This window comes from Aquila chrysaetos, chromosome 4, assembly GCF_900496995.4.
Source record: "Aquila chrysaetos chrysaetos chromosome 4, bAquChr1.4, whole genome shotgun sequence".
NCBI lineage: Eukaryota > Metazoa > Chordata > Aves > Accipitriformes > Accipitridae > Aquila > Aquila chrysaetos.
Window position 1 is genome coordinate 15,058,853 of NC_044007.1, and position 20,553 is coordinate 15,079,405.

General features: G+C 41.5%; 1 protein-coding gene across 2 annotated transcripts in view; it reads left to right on the forward strand.

Annotated features, from left to right (window-relative positions):
• The window catches only part of SAMD12 (sterile alpha motif domain containing 12), a 181,519-nt gene that overhangs the window by 2,798 nt on the left and 158,168 nt on the right, over window positions 1–20,553 (forward strand). For both annotated transcript variants that reach the window (XM_030011879.2, XM_030011880.2), the window contains exon 2: window positions 15,486–15,664. In XM_030011879.2, coding sequence (XP_029867739.1) covers window positions 15,486–15,664 — 179 coding nt within the window. The remainder of the gene's footprint in view (window positions 1–15,485; window positions 15,665–20,553) is intronic.

Genomic DNA, 20,553 nt, shown 5'->3' on the forward strand with positions numbered 1-20,553 from the left:
CTGCTGTATGTCAGCTCTGGAAGCTTGGAAATAAGGAGAGCCCTGAAAACCCGGGTTAAGCTGAGGTTGTCTGCCCTTCCAGTGTCTGTGATAGTGGGCTGGGAGCTTGGCTAGGATGGGCTTCCTGGGCCTTCAGACCTTTTTATAGTGTAGCAAGGCTTCTGGATGGCTGGGCTAACTGGCTTCTTGTGCGAACTTGCAAGTGGCTGGCTCTGGCATGCAACTAGCAGGGAGTGGAGAGGTCCCTGGGGCACAAGGGAACCACGGATCCTGGAGCATGGGAGTTCCTGGCCAGAGCCAACATCCGCTGCCCCACCAGTTCCGCTACGGCTATTGTTCTCTGGAAACTGCCCATTTGTTAGTCTCAGCCATGAACCCAGAGACTCTTTGTTTCTCCTTTCAGAAATGCTCTGTGTGGCTAAAGTGAAAATATTTTGTAACTTCTAGTTCATGGAGAATCTTTGAAAAATTCTGTTTTCCTTTTATCTAACAAACTGTTGAAGTCTTCCTCAAATTTGATTATTTTAGTGCTGTCTTAGCATGGAGCACTGGGGTTTAGTTATGGCAACAGATGTCCAATGGTTTACTTAAGGAAGATATCCCAAATTTTTTACTGGGATAGCTGGCGGCGATGGATTTGCCAGTATGAAATAGGAATTTGGAGGATACTACAGTTCCTTGCCAGTTATATGTAATACATACCTGAGCGTCCCAAAAGAGATTATGTGGACTGGGATGTCCTTTGGGCTGTGCAGTACCAGTGCTTCCTGATTGATGAAAGGATTGGTGTGTGTATGGGGAAAGTGAGTTTGCACTCCTTGATATGAGCCCATCTAGATGGGAGCACTGCCAAGGTAAGTCTATTTTTAGACCTAACAGTTTTGACAATGTTCCTTTAAGTGGGTTTTTTTTTTTCCCTTTAGTAAGAATGAAAGAACTAGGTCAGAGCCAGTAGAAAAAGGCTTTTGATCTCTGCAACAGTGATCTCAAATTTTTTTTTTCTTTTTGCTCTTGTGCAGCAGAGGTAAAGGGGAAGAGAGAAATGGTGATTTCTTCCCCCCAGTGTTTATTGCACAGGAAAGTGAGAGACTGACAGCACCCACCAGATAATGTATGCATGCAGGTAATCTCACAGAGTTCTGTTGGATCCCCTGCAGCTCTGACCTGCAGTGTCTTTGAGATTCCTGAGGAAAAAAGTGCTAATTATATCATGGAGTTCTTTCATAGTAAGTGTTTAATGAAGTTTGGTCTAACGCCATTCCTGCTGCTTGTAGGCTTTGGAAAGTGCATACATATGTTTGTTGCTGGTCTCCTCCTGAAAGTTTACATAAAATTCTACAGTCCTATGGCTCTTCTGTAGTGGGCTCATGCTATTGAGACACTGGATCTACCTACGGGAGAATATTTTTTTACTAAGAGGTGGAGCCTTGCTGACAAAATGACAATGACTCTGGCCTTACCCCTTGGTAATCCTCAAGGGGACGAGAGACTTGAAGGAGTTTAGGGCATTCTGGGGTGCGGCATCAGGGTTAACTGCCGCAAGACTGAAGTTATTTGCAGCTTGTAGCCAACTTCTCTCAAAGCGATCCTCTGAATTTCAGTAATGTGATATACCTGGGTGGAAAGCCTTCAGTGCCTAGCCAACTCCAACGGATATTGAATGCTGCCCTGTGTTTCCTTAGAGACTTGAGATACGGTGAGCTCATAGATGTGCTATGCCAGGAGTTCAGGACCATCCAAGGGACAGCTTTGAAGCAGGTTTCAATGTAGGTACCTATCATGCTGTTTCAGGGTGTGCCCAAAAGTACAACTCTTTTGATAGGTATTCAGTTATTCAACTTTGTCTTATTCCTACACCCACTCCAGGCGCAGACTAGATGTCTCTACATTAAGTTTCCAGGGAATGTGATCTAACAGATGGGTTTTCAGCACACTTAATTGCCTGTGGAGCAAAGAGGTAACAAACCCTGTCATTCAAAAATAGCATGTGCTTCCATCAATGCTCGTGTTTTCTTCAATAGTTTCCAACCGCTGCTTAGCTTGAGGGACTCAGACATGTGGCTCGGAAGGAGGGCTGAGACACTCATCTACCTCTCCAGTTGAAACTGTCGCATCGGGTCATAGAAGAGGAGATGGATAAGACCAATGGTGGAGGTGCACACAGGGCAGAGAGGAGTAAGACCTGAACTCCAGCCTTTGGTCTTGGTACCGGTTCTGTATGTTATTTAGTGACCATTTATTGCAAAAATGCATCAGCAATTACGGGATTCCAGACTGGAACATAGGTCTTCTCTGATCCACATTTGTGGGGCAGCCTTCTTGTTGAGCTGTAACATCTATACCCTTTTTTCTTGCTCAGCAACAGCATAACTACAGAAGATGGGGCTTCCCTTCTTGACACACCACCACCACCCTCCCAGCCCCCCAGTGTGCATACAGCTTGGTGGCAGTGTGTGCTCCTCTGCCTTGAACCACTGCTTAGAGCTTTCCTGTCTAGGTTGCTACGTTTGAAAAAGTCACAGTTCATTGCATCTGTCTTTAACAAGATAGATAGTCAATGATCCCTCTCCAAAGGAGTAATGTAGCTATCTAAGGCCAGGAGTGTGTTTTAGACTGCATGTTCTCATTTTGGACAGGTACACTATGCTTCTCAGGCATGGTATAGGGAGACTGTGAGCTGAAGTTCAGAAGGTGCATTCCACTGTGGGAACTGGAGACCCCAAAATGAAGCTGTGGCAACAAAGAATGTCACTGCACTCAGGTCTGTTTGAGTATATCAGATTGGGTGGGGATGGATGTGATTGCGGGTTATGTGGTCATTTTCCCTCTCTGCTTTTAGAAATGAACCCATATGAGGCAGGAATCAAGATACAGTACAGACTTGGTGTATCACTGCAATTCCCTTAGATGAAATTTGGATGTAGGGTAAGAGTGTACCTGGAAACTCAGAAGCACTTTCAGGTCAACCAATTTAGATACAATTCCATGAGTGTTTGGCCTTACCCTTTAAAATACTTGGAAGACTTAGAAGCTCAGGGAGGACATTGGATTAATATAAATTAGCTGTTTCAATGGAACTGAATCCCATCATAAGGATAAAACTTGTCAGGTGGTGGTGATGTACGGGCAAAGGGAAGGAATGGTGCTTTGAAAGTTCATGTGCTTTCTCCACCAAGAAGAGAAAGCAAGTGAGCAAATTACAAGAGTTAGACATTAGATGCATTTCCTAACATACTACTGGCAAGTACTGACAAAGTCTGTAGTGATGTTGTAAGATCCCATGTTCAATGCTTAAATGGAAATTATAAAACAGAATTCTTCCTGAGAGGTGGTGTTTTTTTTTTTTTTTTTTTTTTTTTTTTCCCCGAGATGTCCAAGCATGGTGGGTAACATCCAAGGAGGTTGTATAGCTTTATTCTTCTCATTTACAGCTCAGTCTGCAAGGGCAGGGCAAGCTCTTTGGAGCCAGTCTCTTGTGCTTCCCAGTATTGCTGTGTCCTGAGGGTTATGGCAGGAGATCAGCAGTGAGAAGGTCAGAGTAAGGCACTGTAGCCAGGTGGTGTCAGAGTTGCAGATTGATGCAGGTTGTCCAGCTGATAACCCTGGAGAGGTTTCTGTCCAAAACATCATCTGTGCAGGCTTGCTAGTGAGTGCAGACCTAAGTATCTGGATAGCACTGTAAGTTCTTGTTTAGCTCATTGGACTCTGAAAGTGCTACAGCTAGTTTGCAGAGGTAGTAGAGCTGTTGGAGGGCTACTGTTCAGTGCAATGAATATTGAGTTTCTGGGTTTGTTAGGGATACTGTGTCTGGTTCTGGTGCCAACTTTCTCTGCTGTCCTGGCTGAGAAAGCTTTACCTTCTTGTGCCCTGTCCCATCTCTCTGGTGTCTCTCTTTTTATCCAAACTGTATGATCTCTGATGCAAGGACTCTTATTGAGATTCTCAGAGGTTGGGACTGAGCAATCCTATTGTGGGTTATTTCTCATGAAAGCTGTTGCCTTTGAATGGATACAGGTATTTACCTTTGCAGATTAACAGTTGAACAACTCAGCCCTCAATTATTTGCTCAAAGCATGCAGAGAATGTGGAGGGAGTAGTTCTGGAAGGTGCCAAAGGCAAAGGTGGAGAAAAGGGCTGGAAAATAAGAGTAATTTTGAAGTCTTCTGAAACTGTGCGGTTGGTGGTGGTCACTATAGCAAATAGGATTTCAGGAACTATGAGGAAGAGCTCAGAACAAGGCAAGAAGGATCATTGTTTCTGTATCATTGCGTATTACTCTTGTATTTTGAATGCTCCCTGCATTTTTGTTTGCCATGCCCCAGAAAATGGACTGGACTGGAAGAAATACAGAAAAGGGCAGTCAGCTGGTGAGAGATGCAGTATGTTCTCTGAGGGCAGGTTACAAAGATTCTGATTCTTTAGCTTGGAAAAGAGATGACCATGGAGAGAATCCTTAGACATCAACGAATGATTTGGAGAAGGTGAAAAAGGAACTAGGTCACAAGGCAGAACAATGAAGCTGTAGGGCTTTGTGCTTAAAATAAAAAAAGGAAATAGTTTTTCATATAACACAGTTCCCCAGGTGCAGCTTTCAACCTTGGGTCATTCCTAACCTGTCAAGGAAGGATCAATTCATGTACGCCGTACTTTCACACCGTTTCCTTAAGCAGTGGCATAAAAGCCTAGACTTTTAGTCTGACCCAGCCTGATCACTTTTGTGACAACGTCTAGCTCATCTTGTGTGCGTCCAGAACAATTCCACTCACTACAAGAGCTTGATTTGCATCAAGTAACTGAGAGGAGAATTTGGCCAGGACATCCCAAGAACACAGGGAGGAAGATGGGGAATTGGGTACTGAGCTATAAAAACATTGACAGGGTCGTGATACGTAAGATATGTAGCTCTCTTTTTTTTCCCAATACATAAGAACTGATACTGTTCTGTATGAGGAACTGTCTGCTATGTCAGGTCAATGGGACTGGGGGGAAGGAGGGGCCCCACATTAGGCTGCAGCTGTAGAAATGCCATCCTGGAAAACACCAGTTCCCCACAGCAGGTAGGGTTGGAAACTGCTGTACTGACCTGCATAAATTAGATGAAATATGGGCTTAGAGAGACCTTCAGGAGAGCCTGAAGCAGATTAGATCCACAGATCTCAGCCTTAGTGGCTTCTGCCTTGTGTAGGTTGTACATTCCCTCACCTTTGCATAGGGTCGTCTTTCTCTCTCCAGAAGCGTCCTGTGGCAGGAGGACTATGAAGAGAATGATGAGGGAGTTGCTGTCAGTAGCTGCATATTCTCTGTGCAGCATGAGCTAAACTTGGCATTAAAGAGCAGGTTTGTTACTTGGAACAGCAAGAATTCACCCTAATATGTGCTGCTCCTGGACAAAGCAAGAAGGTAGGCAGGGAGACTGAGCTTGGGCTGAATTGAACTCTGCATTCAGTTACAGGATCTAATATGGTTGCAGGGAGTATGTGACTGAACAGGAAAAGGACATGAGGAAGACATTTGGTGTGGATTGTAGCCTGTCTTCAGTACAGTCCTATCTGTCTCTATATAACGTGGAACCTGGCTAGCTCATGCTCTTCAGCTGAACATTCAGATAATTACTTCTCTCCATTCCCCCAGTCATTTTCTCTCCTCTGCCCTTTTACTGGGGCTCTTTCTTCCCCCTGCCCCAAGGGGATTTTAGTTGAGTTGCTTCTCTGCAAATAACCTAGTAAAAGCAAGAAAAAGACTTTTAATAATGCTGTTTCAGAAACATAAAGAAGAATTGTAATGAGTGTAAATAGATGCTTTTTCCTGGATTTTCCTCTAGCAAAATAATTGCATACTCTGAGCTAACGGTTTGTTGCTACACAAATCAGCTGGGGTACTAGAGTGAGTAGGATACAGTGGTATGAGTAAGCAGTAGGAGGTGAAGAATTTTACTGGGGGAAGGAAAGAAAGCATTTCCAGGCTCTTCAGTTAAATGTGCAAGGGAAGGGGCATAGCCTCAAACAATGATAAAGGAGGTAACTTTTAGGCAGTTGAGAGAAAGCCAGGACTGAAAACAGAAGAAGTCAACTGCCAGATTGCAAACTAGTTATGCTAGTGTGAATGAATAAATATATTTTCCTTTGCATTTTGATGACACTGGGCCTCACTCATGGGACAAGAAATAAAGCCTGGATCCACAGCTGAATTGCAGCCATTTCTGTGCCACATGTTCAGCAGACACCAGCTTTCATGAGTAGGGCAAAGGCAGAGATCTGTGATGCATGTCTGGGACAGCGCACCTCTGATGCTGTAGTAAAGACTTAACCTGTGTGTGTCTAAGCCGTTCTTTGTATGCTGGATAGGCTCACTAGTGCTTAGAAAAGGTTTCTGATGCAATGCTGGCTGATTATAGAACTGAATAGTAGGACTATTAGGACTTCAGATGAGGCATTCTTAGGAATATAATTTGTGGTGGAGCATGACTAGCTAATCTCCTGTTGTGGTTTAACCCGGCAGGCAGCTAAACACCACACAGCTGCTCACTCACTCCCCCCTCAGTGGGATGGGGGAGAGAGTTGGCGGGGGGGGGGGGATTAAAATTTGTGGGTTTAGATAAAGACAGTTTAATAGGACAGAAAAGAAAGGGAAAAAAAAATAATAACAATAAAAGAATTAGAATATACAAAACAAGTGATGCACAATGCAGTTGCTCATCACCTGCTGACTGATGCCCAGCCAGTTCTTGAGCAGTGGCCGCTGGCCAGCTTTCCCTCTAGTTTATATACTGAGCCTGATCTCATATGGTATGGAATATCCCTTTGGCCATTTTGGGTCAGCTGTCCTGGCTGCGTCGCCTCCCAGCTTCTTATGGCCCCCCCAGCCTACTTGGTGGGGTAGTGTGAGAAGCTGAAAAGTCCTTGACTTTGACAGTAAACAGTCTAAACTTACTTGACAGAAAACACTGCTTAGCAACAACTAAAACATCAGTGTGTTATCAATATAATTTTCATCCTAAATCGAAACCACAGCACTATATCAGTTATCATGAAATCCTGTTGCTATACAAAGGCAGAACTTGCATTGCTGAGGCATCAAGGTCTATCCCGCATAGTGATAGTATGCAGTCTGTCTCCTGAAGAGCAGGCGTAACAGTTCCTGTCTTCTATGTGTACAGCATTTGCTAAAGTGTATGAGATAAGAGATGGCAAGTAGATATTGCCATACATAAAATAAGTAGTTTCCAGTAGGAAGATTGCCAAAAATGCAGAAGTACATTTCTTAGCTGAGTAAACTTAAGTACATATGTATCCTGGTGGGATGAGGGTCTCCAAAGGCAAACTTAACCCATACAAGAAGAGAATTTCTTATTCTGGGCTTAGTGTTTCTGTTCTGTAGACAACTAAGGAATCTTTTCTTCTCTCTATACGCTTGAGATTTGCATGGCCCTCAACCAAGTTATGAGTTTAGTTTGATTCCAGATGAAACTGCTAAGTTACTAATTCTGGTTTCTTGCTGTATTTCTGATGCTGTACAAGACACCCTACCATCAGCTACCTCTTACAGTTGAGGTGCGTGTAAGAGATGTATGTGGAGTGTAGTAGATTGTCTCACCTTTTTTCTTTTTCTGTGTTTGTCTTTGTCTTTAGTTTTGGGCACTTTTTCATTGTTTCTGGAGAGAGCAAAAGGCTTGTAGTAGTAATTGGCTTGGTACCATGGGATGACTATGGAGTTACCCAGCTAGAGGTGTTCAGGGATTGTTGCATCAAGAATGCAGTTACTTTAAATTTTGTTTTGGTGATGATAATTCTACAGGGGTAAAAAAGGCACAAGCCCCGTAATTTACAGTTACAAACTAAAACAAACACTCCTCCTCAGAACACTTTGTCCCCTTCTGCCTCTACCCTCTTCCTATGCCTGTCTCCCCTTTGCTTTGCCCTCCCTGCCCATCTTGACCTGGTTCAATGTCCACTTCCTTGCTGCAGAGCTGTCTCTTCTCTTGCCCTTCAAGATACCTCCCAGCTGGAGGGTATGTCCCACTGCTTGAACAAACTCTTGATTGTAAAATTCATATGTTGTGAGAAGTTTATTGTTTGTTAAATTGATTAATCCAGTAGATGATTAATAGTCATGATAAAGAGAGGCTAGAAAGACAAGCAACTCTGTGGAGGGACCAGAAGGTACAGCAGTGTGCAGCTGTGTCTGTCAAGCCTTGCTGTCTGTGTCTGAGCTTTGAACTCAAACCTATGGGTATGGCTCATCAGTAGCAGCAGTTTACAAAGCACCCCACAGCTCGGTGCTGGCCTGGCTTTTGGCACAGCCTATTTGTAATCGCTTAATGCTGACTTTTGATGCTGACCAACAGAAGCAGATAGCTAGATGCCAATATTACTTCAGCTAAGTACTTTGGGACATCAGCCTTAGAGGGGGTTTCTGATAAATTCATGTTATCTGTACCGAAGTAGGAAAGGTCCTGACTGATTTGATGGGCTGCTTTGCTCTGTGTGAATGCTGCTAATTTGGTGACCATTAGATAGGCAGATTTGAGAAACAGTGGGCAAAATCTTGAAGCTACTTCCTCAGCAGGTTGCCAGCAGTATTTGCTAGGTGGCAACATAAGCAACAGGTTGTATTCATGTGAAACTTTGACTGCAGTTTCAGCTGGTCCAAAGTGATGAGTTGGGGGAACTGTGCTGATTTACGTTAGCTGGAGATAGGACTGTATGGAGAATTAATTCCTATAGGCAAAAGCCAGACAGTTTCTCAAAACTAGAAACTGATTGGTGAGGCAGATGGACCATCCATAGGAGTTACAGAAACTGATTACTGTGGAAAAACTTTCTGCCAGATAAAGTAGTCAAAATAATCCTAAATTTTATGGTACAAATTAAGGTCACCTTATTAGCTGTTTTTAATCTGTTTTTTTAGTATTGTAGAAGTGGTACTAACTGCTCAGGTCAGACACAATCTTTGAAATAATCCCATGTTTTCTAGGGGTATTCAGGGTATTCAATCTGGAATGAGATCTTAGTGTTCTCAGTGTGAATGTCTCCTCTCTGATCAACCCAGTTCAAGGTTGTGAATGACGGCAACCAAACAGCCCCAGGGATGTTGTTTGACTACTCGGTATGGAAATGCAGCATCTGGAAGTGTGTAGAAGTCTGACTGAAAGCGCTGACTGCAAAATTTGATGTGGTTGGAGATTTGATTTGCTTTTGACAAAGAACTGGGCAGAGATGGAAGGAACAGGTCCAGTGAGAGCTGCTGTCCAATGGGAATACCTGTTAAATCTTCAAGGCCTTCATGAAGACTTGAGGTGACTGAAAAGATACCTGGATTCTTTTTATAAGGTCCCTGCTGTGTCCAGCCTGAGTTTGTTAATGTTACAGCTGTACAGACTAACTTCTGTCTGTCTTTTTCAACAATGTGGCATTTTATGGTGGGAGTAGCATGTGGATCGTATGGACTTACCTCTTGGCATTGTGCAGCTAAGTCTGTGGCATGAACACTTAAAATGGAGTTTGCATGTTTGCCAGCATTTGACACATGAAAGTTTTCTAAGGATTGTTAGAGGTTGGATGGGTATCTCCTGTGCCTGCTTTTTGTCTCCGAATAGCAAAAGCTAGCATATGACTGTGATGCACACGGAACAGGGCACATGAATAAGAAGATGCTATTTTTACTCTATCACTTTTTAGAATAGAGCAATTGTTATTGCATGTAACTCAAGTACTTGCCAAATATGCTTTAATGTAGCCTTAATTGATCTGCTTAAAATTTTAAGCAGCCAGCAGTATTCCCACTGAAACAAGTAGTTATGAAATGTTTGACATGGTAGGCAGTAGAGTGCACAGGGGTAGTGATTGATCATAGGTTTGATCTGCTAAGCCTTGAGCCTACAGATGGAGAGACAAAGACTTTCCATCTGCCCATGCAAAACTTTGGATATATCAAGGCTGTGTTCTGAAGAGTGCCTTCAGGCTTTTCTCAAGACAGGATTCCCAGAGTACCCTCTAGTAAAAGGCAAGGCTTGTCCCCAGATGCCAGTAACCTACTATGGCTCTGGGTGATTTTTGTGTACCATCAAGCATGCTCAGACAAGCTGTCTCTTGGCTGCTTGCCACCCGGGAGGCAAGCATGTATGGGAGGAAGGTAGCGAGGGGAGCAGAGCATTCACGTTGCCCTGCAAGCTCTCCTTTCAAACTGCATACGCATGCCATAAGGGATCTGCGTGGGCACAGACCTCAGCTCACATGGATCAGCTTCGGCAGGGCAACAAATTCTCGTGCTCTGTATACATGGAAAGGACTTGGGTTTGTGTTCTAGCATGTGGAAAAAATACGCTGTGTATTGCATTAATTTTGTTCCTTCCCTAGTTTTTTAGGACAGATGTGGTCATTTTTCCATTTTGGGTGCTTCACTTACTATTTTCTCGCAGAGTTTTTGACTGTTATAACTTGGCAGATCTCGGCAGTCTTTTCTTTAAAGTTCTGGAAAAGTGGATATTTTCCTGTAGATTCAGCTCTACCATTGAGCTAGGAGTGCAAGAGCACTTAAGTACCATTGAGCTAGGAGTACAAGAGCACTTAAGTACCTTTGTTTTAAATAATAGTTTGTTTTGTAAATGTAATCTGTGGATCTATGTTATTGTGTCTGCCAGCACTATTCATCATGTGTTTGTTGCTGTGCAGTAGGAGCTGTACAAAACATCCACGCTCCCTCCCCAAAAGAAAGCAAGTTCCCACCACTGAAAGCTTTCAATCCAAGTTGAGTGACAATTGTTAGGGAGCATGAAGAGAGACATGGCATTAATCAACTGTTAGGTGGGGTTTTCAGCAGGGAAAGGGGAATGTAAGCAGTCTGAAACTGGATGAAGATTTGTATTATTGAGACATGGATGATATATGAATATTGAGATTGTATGGAAGAATATTGGAAGAGGTTCTGTTTCAAAATCTAGTGATACTGCTGATATCTAGTGGTATTAGGCTGATGATATCGGGTGATTTGGAGGTAGGGTTTGGTGTCTTGATGGACTTTCAAAGTCTGGAAATGATGAGGTGGATTTAATTTGGTAGAGCAAAGAGGTGCTGAGACAGTAGGGATATTGTCAAAGCTGCGGTGTGGGAAAATGGTCTGAATGCAGAGTGTGGGGTGAGCTAGTATTAGCTAATACCAGGGTAATAAGACGTAAGAGCCTGGACAAGTATTTTAGCAAGAAACTACTTTGTAGGTAGAATCTTTTTCAGATGAATGCCATTAAGTCCTGAAAGAGACTTAAGAAGAGTCGGCTAAGAGGGTCAGAGCAGTTGGGTTGTGGTAAAGTTGGTGATTTGTGATTCTTTTGTAAGAGCTGCTTAGACTTGGTTCTACAGGATGTTAACCCTGGGTGCTGTCAGCCCGCCAGCCCCTTTAGTTTTGCACAGTCGATCCTGAGTTTAGAGCTGGCCTTATCTAGCTAAAATTATGTAAGATGCTGATTTAAGAAGATAATATGTTGTTATTGACCAAATGTTGACCTCCTTCCCTGCTTTTAACAAATCTTGAAAGGGAGCAATTGTGGTTTGTATTGACATTTAAAAGGAGGCAAGAGCTCTACCTCTGTCTGCCACAGAGATGGATATATGTATTTCTGTCTGGTAACAGGAAATAATAGACCCATGAAAGCCAATATTCTTTCCTTCTTACCCGCTGTGTAGCTGAGAGTTGGAGGCAGCACTAGAGGAAAACAATAGAGCTGGCTACCTGAAGATGGCTCATGACAAAGACAGATTAGTTTTGTCAAGTGACTGAGGTACTTATCCTCACCTCTGCTTTTTTCCTCCTGCCCTTCAGTCTCCCTTCTCCGCATGCTGAGGCTCTTGTTCTAGGCGTGTCTTCCTTAAGGAACAGATTCAGTCCAGGTGTATGGTAAGCCAAGATCATGATGGGAGTGACTGAGAGAGATGAACTCCTTCTACCCCTAGCAAATAAAAAAGTTGCCCCCCCCCCCCCATTGCCAGCTTTGGAAAAGTCTTCCCTGAGGCAGCCTGTGTTTCTTTTAAGCAGTCACCTCTTTTCAATAAAAAGGTAATGGGCATGTATGTAATCGTTAGCAGCCTCTCCAATTTTTTCTCTTTTGTATCCTGAAGGAGCCCCATATAAAGCATTGCTGAAACAGCACTAACTTTGATTACTCTTGAAAGAATGATGGGCTAAGAGTCAAGCAGCATCTTGCCATGTGATTTATTTCTCTTTTAAGCCATCCAGGTGATGCTTATGCTACCGTGTTATCAGAAATCTGGATCATTTGCTCCCTGTAATGCATGGTAAATCAATGTTGTAACCCAGAAGGCTTTCCTTGTCCATCCCCTACCACCCTCCTCCCTCCTAATACAATCTGTATTGTTTGGGGGCACTGGGAAGGGAGGAGTTGCAATCCACAGGAAGCTTGCTGCTGGCAGTGTTCTTCCAGGCAGTGTTAAGTCCCACTGTGCATTGTGATTTCTCTCATAATGAGCACTGGAAGGGGGCTGACAGCCAAAAACTGCCTGTTTCTGGATGCTGCTGAAGTGTGTTAGCATTTCAAAGATGTATGCACCTATGTCTTCCTATTCAGCTAGTCAAGATCCTTGAAGAAGACAGTTGGAGGGATTTTTATAGACCGCATTCCATACCAAGTGTCTTTCACTGCTAATTTCCAGCTCTTGCTGGAGCAGGGTGTGCTGGGAGTACTTTTACAGGTTGGTTAGGATATCTCCATTTTTTTTGTGAAGAAGGGTATTAGTTTGGCTACTAACAGAACAGTTTCCATTCTCACTGGGCTTTGAAAAAGTCTGTCTTGGTGGATCACATCCATCTTTTCTGTGGTCTGGAAGATAAGCGAAGTAGTCATTAGTAATTGTTTCTTTCAGGTAGGTAAATATGATCTAGAGGAGATAGATAATGATAGGTGGATATGATCTAGGAGAGAAATTTTTGGTGTATTAAAGACACACTCATGTAAATATAAACTACAAAATCATATCTGTTTGAAACCTCCCATGGGAGGTTAAAAGCCCCAAAGACTCCCTTCTAGCCATGACAAAAGGAAAATCCGGGAAGGGGTAGGTATGGAGCGCACCTAGAAATAAAGGGCTCGAAAGCTAGGAAATGCCTCTGCTGACATTATTAATGTTTAAGTATTTATGTTTTGGATTGACTCAGTGGTGTGGCTGGGAAAACCATTAGGAGGAAAGGAGTGACTTGAAGACAGTTCTCTATTTTTCCTGCCTCACCAGTGAGAGGCAATGCCAGAACGATGGGATTTGGTTTTGCATTGCCTTCAACCAACCTACAGAATTGACTTGAACCAGGGAAGAAAGAGACTTGCAAGAAGAGCTGCAGCTAGACTTAGGGGAAAGCTCCTTAGAGTTGGTTTGGGAAATGAGGCTCTGTAGCAGCTCTCTAGGTATCAGGAAGAAATTGCACATGCCTGCGCTACTAAAGTGAGACCGAAAGATGACAGATAAGAACAGCCTCAACAGACTGCTGCAGACCCCTTTTCCTTATGTGCTTTTTTCCCTATTAAAATAAAAAATGCTCTTGTTTTTGAGAAATTGGTGCTTGAAGGGGAAACCCAGGAGTTCCCAAAAATCTTCTCAGACGGTTTTCAGTGCTTTTAGAGCAAAACCACAAGAGTATGCAAGGCCTAAGCAGAAGGAGGTTCCCTTTTGAGAAAGAAAGGATTTTTAGCTGGAAGTCCTTCTACTGTGGTGGCCAGTGGAAACCCTGCCTCACCTCCAGAAGCTTTGCATCGTTCACCTCTTCTGTTTCCTTCCCCAGAAGAAGGTCCATGCAGGGCTCAGCTCTGGACATGATGTAGTCTAGTGATTCATCCTCCTCTTCCTCTCATGCTGTCTGCTAAAGAATTGACTGTTTGGAGAGGGATCTCTGTCTCTCTTACATACTTGTAAAAGAAGTCTAGGACTAATCCTCTACAGCTACTCACAGTGAGACTGAAATTTCACTTCCCATTTTTAGTTTCACTTACTAGTTTTCTGTGGGCCAGTGACATATTTTTCTATTATTCTACACAAAATGGCTGCAATTTGTGATAACACATGTTGCAATTCTTTACTGCTTTCCATCACTCAGTGTTGTTAATGAATTATCCTTCATAATGTTCCTTTGACTTGAAGATAGGAGATGTTTCCATACCTAGCTTACAGAAGTAGATATTGTAGTGCTTGGACAGTTGACTTATATTTTACAAATATTTGGACGTTGTTAAAAAATCTCAAGGAGAAAAGGCCAACTTTTTGGCCTCTGCTTTAATTCTGCACCAAGGAATTGCTGTAATTGAGGCTCAAAGTTTTCAACTAAGACTCTGGGATTTAAGGTGGTTGGATTTTCAAAAGGTGCTGTAGAAGGACCCGTTGCCTTCTCTGGCAGCTTGAGCCCATTTCCTCTGAGAGGCTTTCAAGGGTTGATCCGTAGCTGGTAGAAACTGGCAGTTCTGATTCCTTCCCCTGTTCCTCGTCCTTTGCCTCTAAGCCAAGCAAGAGTAAAGTGGCAGCTTTTATTTTGGCTTTACATTGTGTTTTGGGTTTCTGTTCAGGTCTGTCAAACATTGCACCACAGTATCTGAGCAAAGTTCTTTTGCGTACAGGGGAAGTTGGGACCGTTAATTATAAGTAGCACTAAAAGTAGTGCAGTTACCCAGGAACATGAATGCAAAAATTGGATAGTCACATGAAAGGGAAGTTGCCTCAGGATCCTCACACATTTGAAAATTGCTACATGTGCCAAGAAGGTTGTTAAGGCTACTCTCTATGTGAGTGCTGGAAATGTGTGAAAATGATTAAACTACTGCCATAGGTCTAAATGTGCATTTCTGTGGTGCGGTTTGCATTTGTTTTATTTTTTCTCTGGCTGCTTTCCTTATTCCACTGTCATTAGTCCATACCTCATTATATGCTCCTAGAGAGTACATCCCTCTTGCTTGTTAGGATGGTGTAGGTGGTATTTTGCAGTGGTACAAAGTGCTGAAGGAGAGAGAATCAGCTTGGTAAGTCATTACTCCATGCAGAGACTGACTTGCTGACTTGCTGTGCACTGCTTACTTATCCCATGTTGTTTAGGACCTAGAATGTTGTAGTAATTAAAAATGTAATAGAAAAACTTTAACTTGCTTGCCTGGAAAAGAAAAAAAGGTATGGCTGCATGATGAATACATGGGATATATTGTCCTACCCTAAGTAAAAGCTGCAAGTTGAGGGTCTTGGACGCTGTAGTGAATCCAGTAGAGCATAGTTCAATACAGTAGCCTACACTAAATAGCCTTATACAGTGCTGCATTGCCTCTCATTTTCTTTCTCGAATATCTCACCCTGAATCCATGTCAAGGTACAGACAGTTCTTTTGCCGTGATGTGACATAGCTCTGGTTACCACGTGGCACTTCTTAGTACTTTGTGATAAATGTTTGTAACATTGGGTTCTTCTTTCCTAAGCAGTGTTTTTTCTTTCTCATATTTTTTTTCCCAGCTATCCATTGCAATCTGAATCCAAATGGTATTGATCACCCTGTCCCCACGGAAGGTATTAATCTGCAACTTGAAGGTGAAGGAGTTGAATCACCCTCTGTTAAAAGCACTAGTACTCCAAAAGGGCCTGAGTCAAAAGAGACACCCAAGAGACAACAAGTGGAGCCAGAAATATCTAAGGTAGGTAGGACTGGGTTCTTATTTATTTTGGTGAGTCTTAAAAATCCAGACTTCTTGAAGTCCTGGCTACTGCTTAAAAAGCATTTATCATCCTGTTAAAGACATAAAAAGGTGCAAAAGTAACAGTCTAAGGAAGTGGGTGTTAGAGAAGCAAGGTATTGTCGTGGAGTTTTAGCCCACACACAACTTGGACATCACACTACTTTATTTTTCTCTAGATGAAGATAATTAAAATAATGGAATCTCTCTTTTTCAGGCACTGTGGAGACTTTTTTTCCAAATGACTTGGGTAACAACCAGAATGGGAGTAGATACATTTTTCTTGAGTCTTTTTTGTTTGCTTGTTTATTTTTTCCTGGGACAGGTAAACAAAGAGAAAGGTTCTATGGCTATAGGAATATATGGATTTTTATACAGGGTGACTGAGTTTAATAAACTGTTAACTAATTTTAGGTAAAATACCAGGTCAGTTCTTCCGTGTCTGGTATGTCAGTGAATAAACATACGTCTGAGGTGAATTCCTAAAGACAAATGAAGTGTCTGTTCTCATTCATAAGCTGCTGTTTCTTGTTTGTGTGCAGCAGACGTGATTACCAAGTGCATGTGAATGTGTGTGCTCCAGACACTTTGGGTATAGGACAATAATTTCTCATATTAGATATGTTTTTACTAGAATGAAAAATAAGAGAATGTTAAAAAAAAAAAAAGGGAGAGATTCTTTAAAAGCATTATCAGTCTTTTTGATCTTTTAAAGGCCTAAAACCAGGGTTTTGGGGGTGAGTTCTGCAGATTGGAAAATTGAGTTTTTACTGAATCTGACACTTTGGGAGTTAATAGAGCAAATAAAATGAGTGTCCTGGTTTTTTTGGTTTTTTTTTTAAAGGTCCATAAAAGGCAGTAACAATTAATTCAGTGACTGAACAAAGAAGAGTATTTCTTACTGTCATCAGTACAATAAATCTAACAAATAATATGTATACAGTTGTGACGTATTTCACTTTTAGAATAAAATAGCATTAAACGTTTTGAGTAGTAGCCTTGACAATAAAGGCTTGGTATGAATTCTCCATTCTGATTTTTATCTAAAATAACTAGTTTTAGATGAGTACAATTTAAACTTATTTAATTCTGTCTTAAGTAATTGAATTAGATCAGTACAGGTTGGCATTGATCGAAATCACTGCTATCTGCAGTCTGTTTTGTGGCCAATTATTAAGCATTTTGCTGATTTCTCTTGAACCCTTGGAGAACAGGTTTGTGGTTATTGCTTTGAATCATCCATTTGGTAACAAGACCACCACATTTTGGATGGCCTTTGAGACAAAGCTCAGCTAATAATGCATTTACCCAGCTTTTTGCAGACAAAGGCAAGCTAACTCTGCCTGTGTTTCAACATGACCAGATGAAAATCTGCCCTGTATTGAAAGCTAAGGAGGTATGCTAAGCTCAGAGGAGATCTTACAAGCTTGGATGTGAAGAAGCTAAATGATGCAATGGGGCTTCCAATTGAGAATGGGCTCATGTGTAGTTAAAAAGGAACACAGGCAGATCAAGCTTGTATTTGCTTGCAAAATACTCATCCTAGTGGAAAATCAGGATGAAATATATCAGTGATTTAATGTAATGGAGCCTGTTTCCACTGTCTGAGCTGTACTTGTTGGATTGATGAATAGAAAACCGTTTCCAAAGGCTGTCCCTGCTGGAGTTAGCTGGGGAGGAGGGGAAGTGTAGTGCTCTCAAAGTAGTGAAATCAACTGTTGGTTTCCTACATCTGACTGCAGTAGCTTTATTTAGAAGCTTGGGCATGCTTCAGATTTAAAAACAAACAAAACCACCAAACAAAACTAAACATTTTGGTTGATGGAATAAGCTTGGCGTAATAGTATCAAGCTAATGAAGTGGACTGTTTTTCTGAATGTATTGCTACCTTGTTAGTAACTTTGTTTTTTATGTGTTGTATTAACTCAGCGATGTTTTTCATCTGGATTCATATGTTATAGCCTGAGGTGGCCTGTCTTTTCTGGCTTGCACTGCCTTAAATTTAAAAGTCGTGTTGCTTTATCCTTTAAAATGTGAATATAGAGTTGGGTTTGTAACTTGTGTGGCTTTACGAGTTGAATTAAGCTGTCATTATGAAACTTTACCCATGCAATCATATCTGTACAGTGGAAAGATGAGCGGGAATAGAGGAAAATATTGTAAATAAAACATTGTGGGCAGATCCATTTGTTTTACATTTCCTCATTGCTCAGTTGTTTTTAAAAAGGTTTCTTTGCAATTCTATGTATTCAAATAATATTAACACATACCTCTAGTGAGACTTATATTGTACAAAGCAATGCAATGTATTGAATGCATTTTAAGATGCCTTATAGACCATCTTCTCTGCTGGCAGCTTTCTAATTTGCCTTCATTGGGACCAATTCTAGCACTTTAAACCCCTGGCTGCTTTAAGGTTTTGCTGTCCAAAGAAACAAACAAAATCTCGGTTCTAATGATGTGTGTCCTCCTTTTTTCCATCCTCAGCTACGGACTTGCAGAACAGTAGTAACTTATGGGCTACAGATAGGAGCTGCATAAAAAGGAACTTTAAATCTGTAATCTAAATAGGGAAGTACAAGTGCTTGTTTCTATATTTGGGATGCAGCAGAAAGTGTAGCATGAGTGAAGGATCACTCATTTCGAAGTTCCTGATTAGTATGGAATCTAATTTTTATAGGCCGACTGAGGTAGAATTCTAATGGAAAATGGAACAATGATCTTAGTCTCCCTCAGCTGGTTCCTTAAGGAACCACCTTGTTACAAATGTAAGCAAGTCCAGAAAAGGCCAATATTATTCATATCTAATCTGATATGCATAATCCAGTGAGACTCTGGTAATGTACAGGATATAATACAAATTAAGAAAATTATATGAAGTGCAAAAATACTTACCTTTTTTGTTTTATATATTTATTTTAAAGTGTGTATTTATGTATATCAATACACACACTTTCTTGGTCAGTAATTGATTTTTCAGTATTCATGGGATATAAAAAAATTCAGGCAGTTGAGTGGACACTTTTACAGAGCAAAAAACCTAATTAGAGAGAGCAAGGATAGTTTTTAATAGAATTTTTTATATATATATTATTTCTTTAACCAACACCTACATTTAACCTCTGTTGTGTGTGTTTTCTGGAATTCTTGTATTTTCTAATTAAAATGCTACTTCTGGCTCTTATGTCTGGTCTGTTTGGTTTTAATATCATAGTTATTTCTAGATAAACACAATCAGTCAGGACATTTGGAGTTACAAACTAGAGTTCTGTTAAAAAAAATTAAAAGTTTTACTATACTTTTGAGGTCCTGTACTTCCCTGAGTATAGGCTTTAACAGAAGGCGACTTTCTTAACAAGATTCAGAAAATCATCTCTTACGGAAGTATTAACTTTTATCACGGCTTCCCACATGTTGCAGTCATAAAGCCCTGTTCATTGTGAGCGTGAGACCCAAATCTGGTCTGTCACTTATTAGAAGAAGATTATTTATTCAGGGAGTTTTGATTCCTAAGTAAGGTGTGCATATCTGGTGACACACTTTGTCCCATTATGTGGTAGCAGCAGTAGCAAATCATAAAGGCTTTTTAATGGCAACCACTAGTTAGACTTTTTATCTTGTGTTAGCAATGGCAGGTTTTTTATCTGACTTGGAGACAAATTAACAGTCCTTTAAAATGTTCATGAAAACTATGAAAAGAAACTGGTAAAGTAAGTGAGAAGCTTTTTTATCTTGCCTTCTGTTGATAAGTGCTATAGAGAGACCAGTAGACTATACTTTTTATTGCAGTGTAGCTCATTAATTCTTTTGGTTGCTTTTGCTGTCTTCAGGAACCCACTTTTTTTCAAAATGACATCGAACAACACTGAAGGGCTGACTGAACTCAGTCACAAGAGGATGAGAATTTATCTCAGCTTACTGGGCCCAGTTGAGGACTGATTGGGGTCGGAAGCAGGTGCTCTCGCTTCCAGGGGAGTTCTGCTCTGCTTGGGAAGTATTTGGTGTGTGTGTGAAGTGTGTGATGAAATGTCCAAGCACAAAAGAGTGAGGCTTCTGAATAATAGGGGTGTCACAGAATTCTTCTTAGAAATATAAAAGTGTTTTGTCAGTTATTTAATTAAAAAAAAAATAAATAATAAAGTAGTCCTGCTACTGTTCTCTAGTGAGAGAACAGAAGTAATTTTCTAGAAGAATTCTTCAGATTTTTTAATCAGTGGCTTCTGTTTCACAGTGTTTATCCTTTTTGGTCAAGCTTATAAAATGGATTGGATGAGAAAGACAGTATTTGCCAAGCAGTGGTCCTGGCACTGAGTATGATGGAACATCAGCATTCATCAGCATAGCTGCTTGGTATGCTAAGACCATTTTATGCCCTCCCCTCCCCTGCTTTTTTTCTTTTTTTTTTGCAATTGGTTGAGAAACACCAATGGCCACTGAACTGGGGCAATGAGGTTTTAGCATTTGCTTTGTCTTCCAATTATCCCCCTCTTGTGAAACTTCTGGTGGCCGCAGGATATGTGAACAAGAACCCAGACTGGACTGGCTGAGGTTAACAAATGTTTCGCCTGTTGAAGTGAAGGTTCAGCAGAACCCCAACTGGGCTGTTCCACTCCTCCAGGTTTTGCTTTAAAATTGTGTGGCAGGGTGGGAGGGTGTTTGAATTGCAGACCTCCACGTGTATCCCAGTGGAGGTGCAGCCCCTGGATGTACTGAACTGAACTGTTACTTTACTGACAGAAAGTTTGCTTTCCTTAGTTGATTTTTGTGGAGTAGTTGTGGACATTGGCAATTTCTTAACATCAGATCGCTACAATGAAAGCCAGTAGATACAGTATGAGTGTGATTTTTTT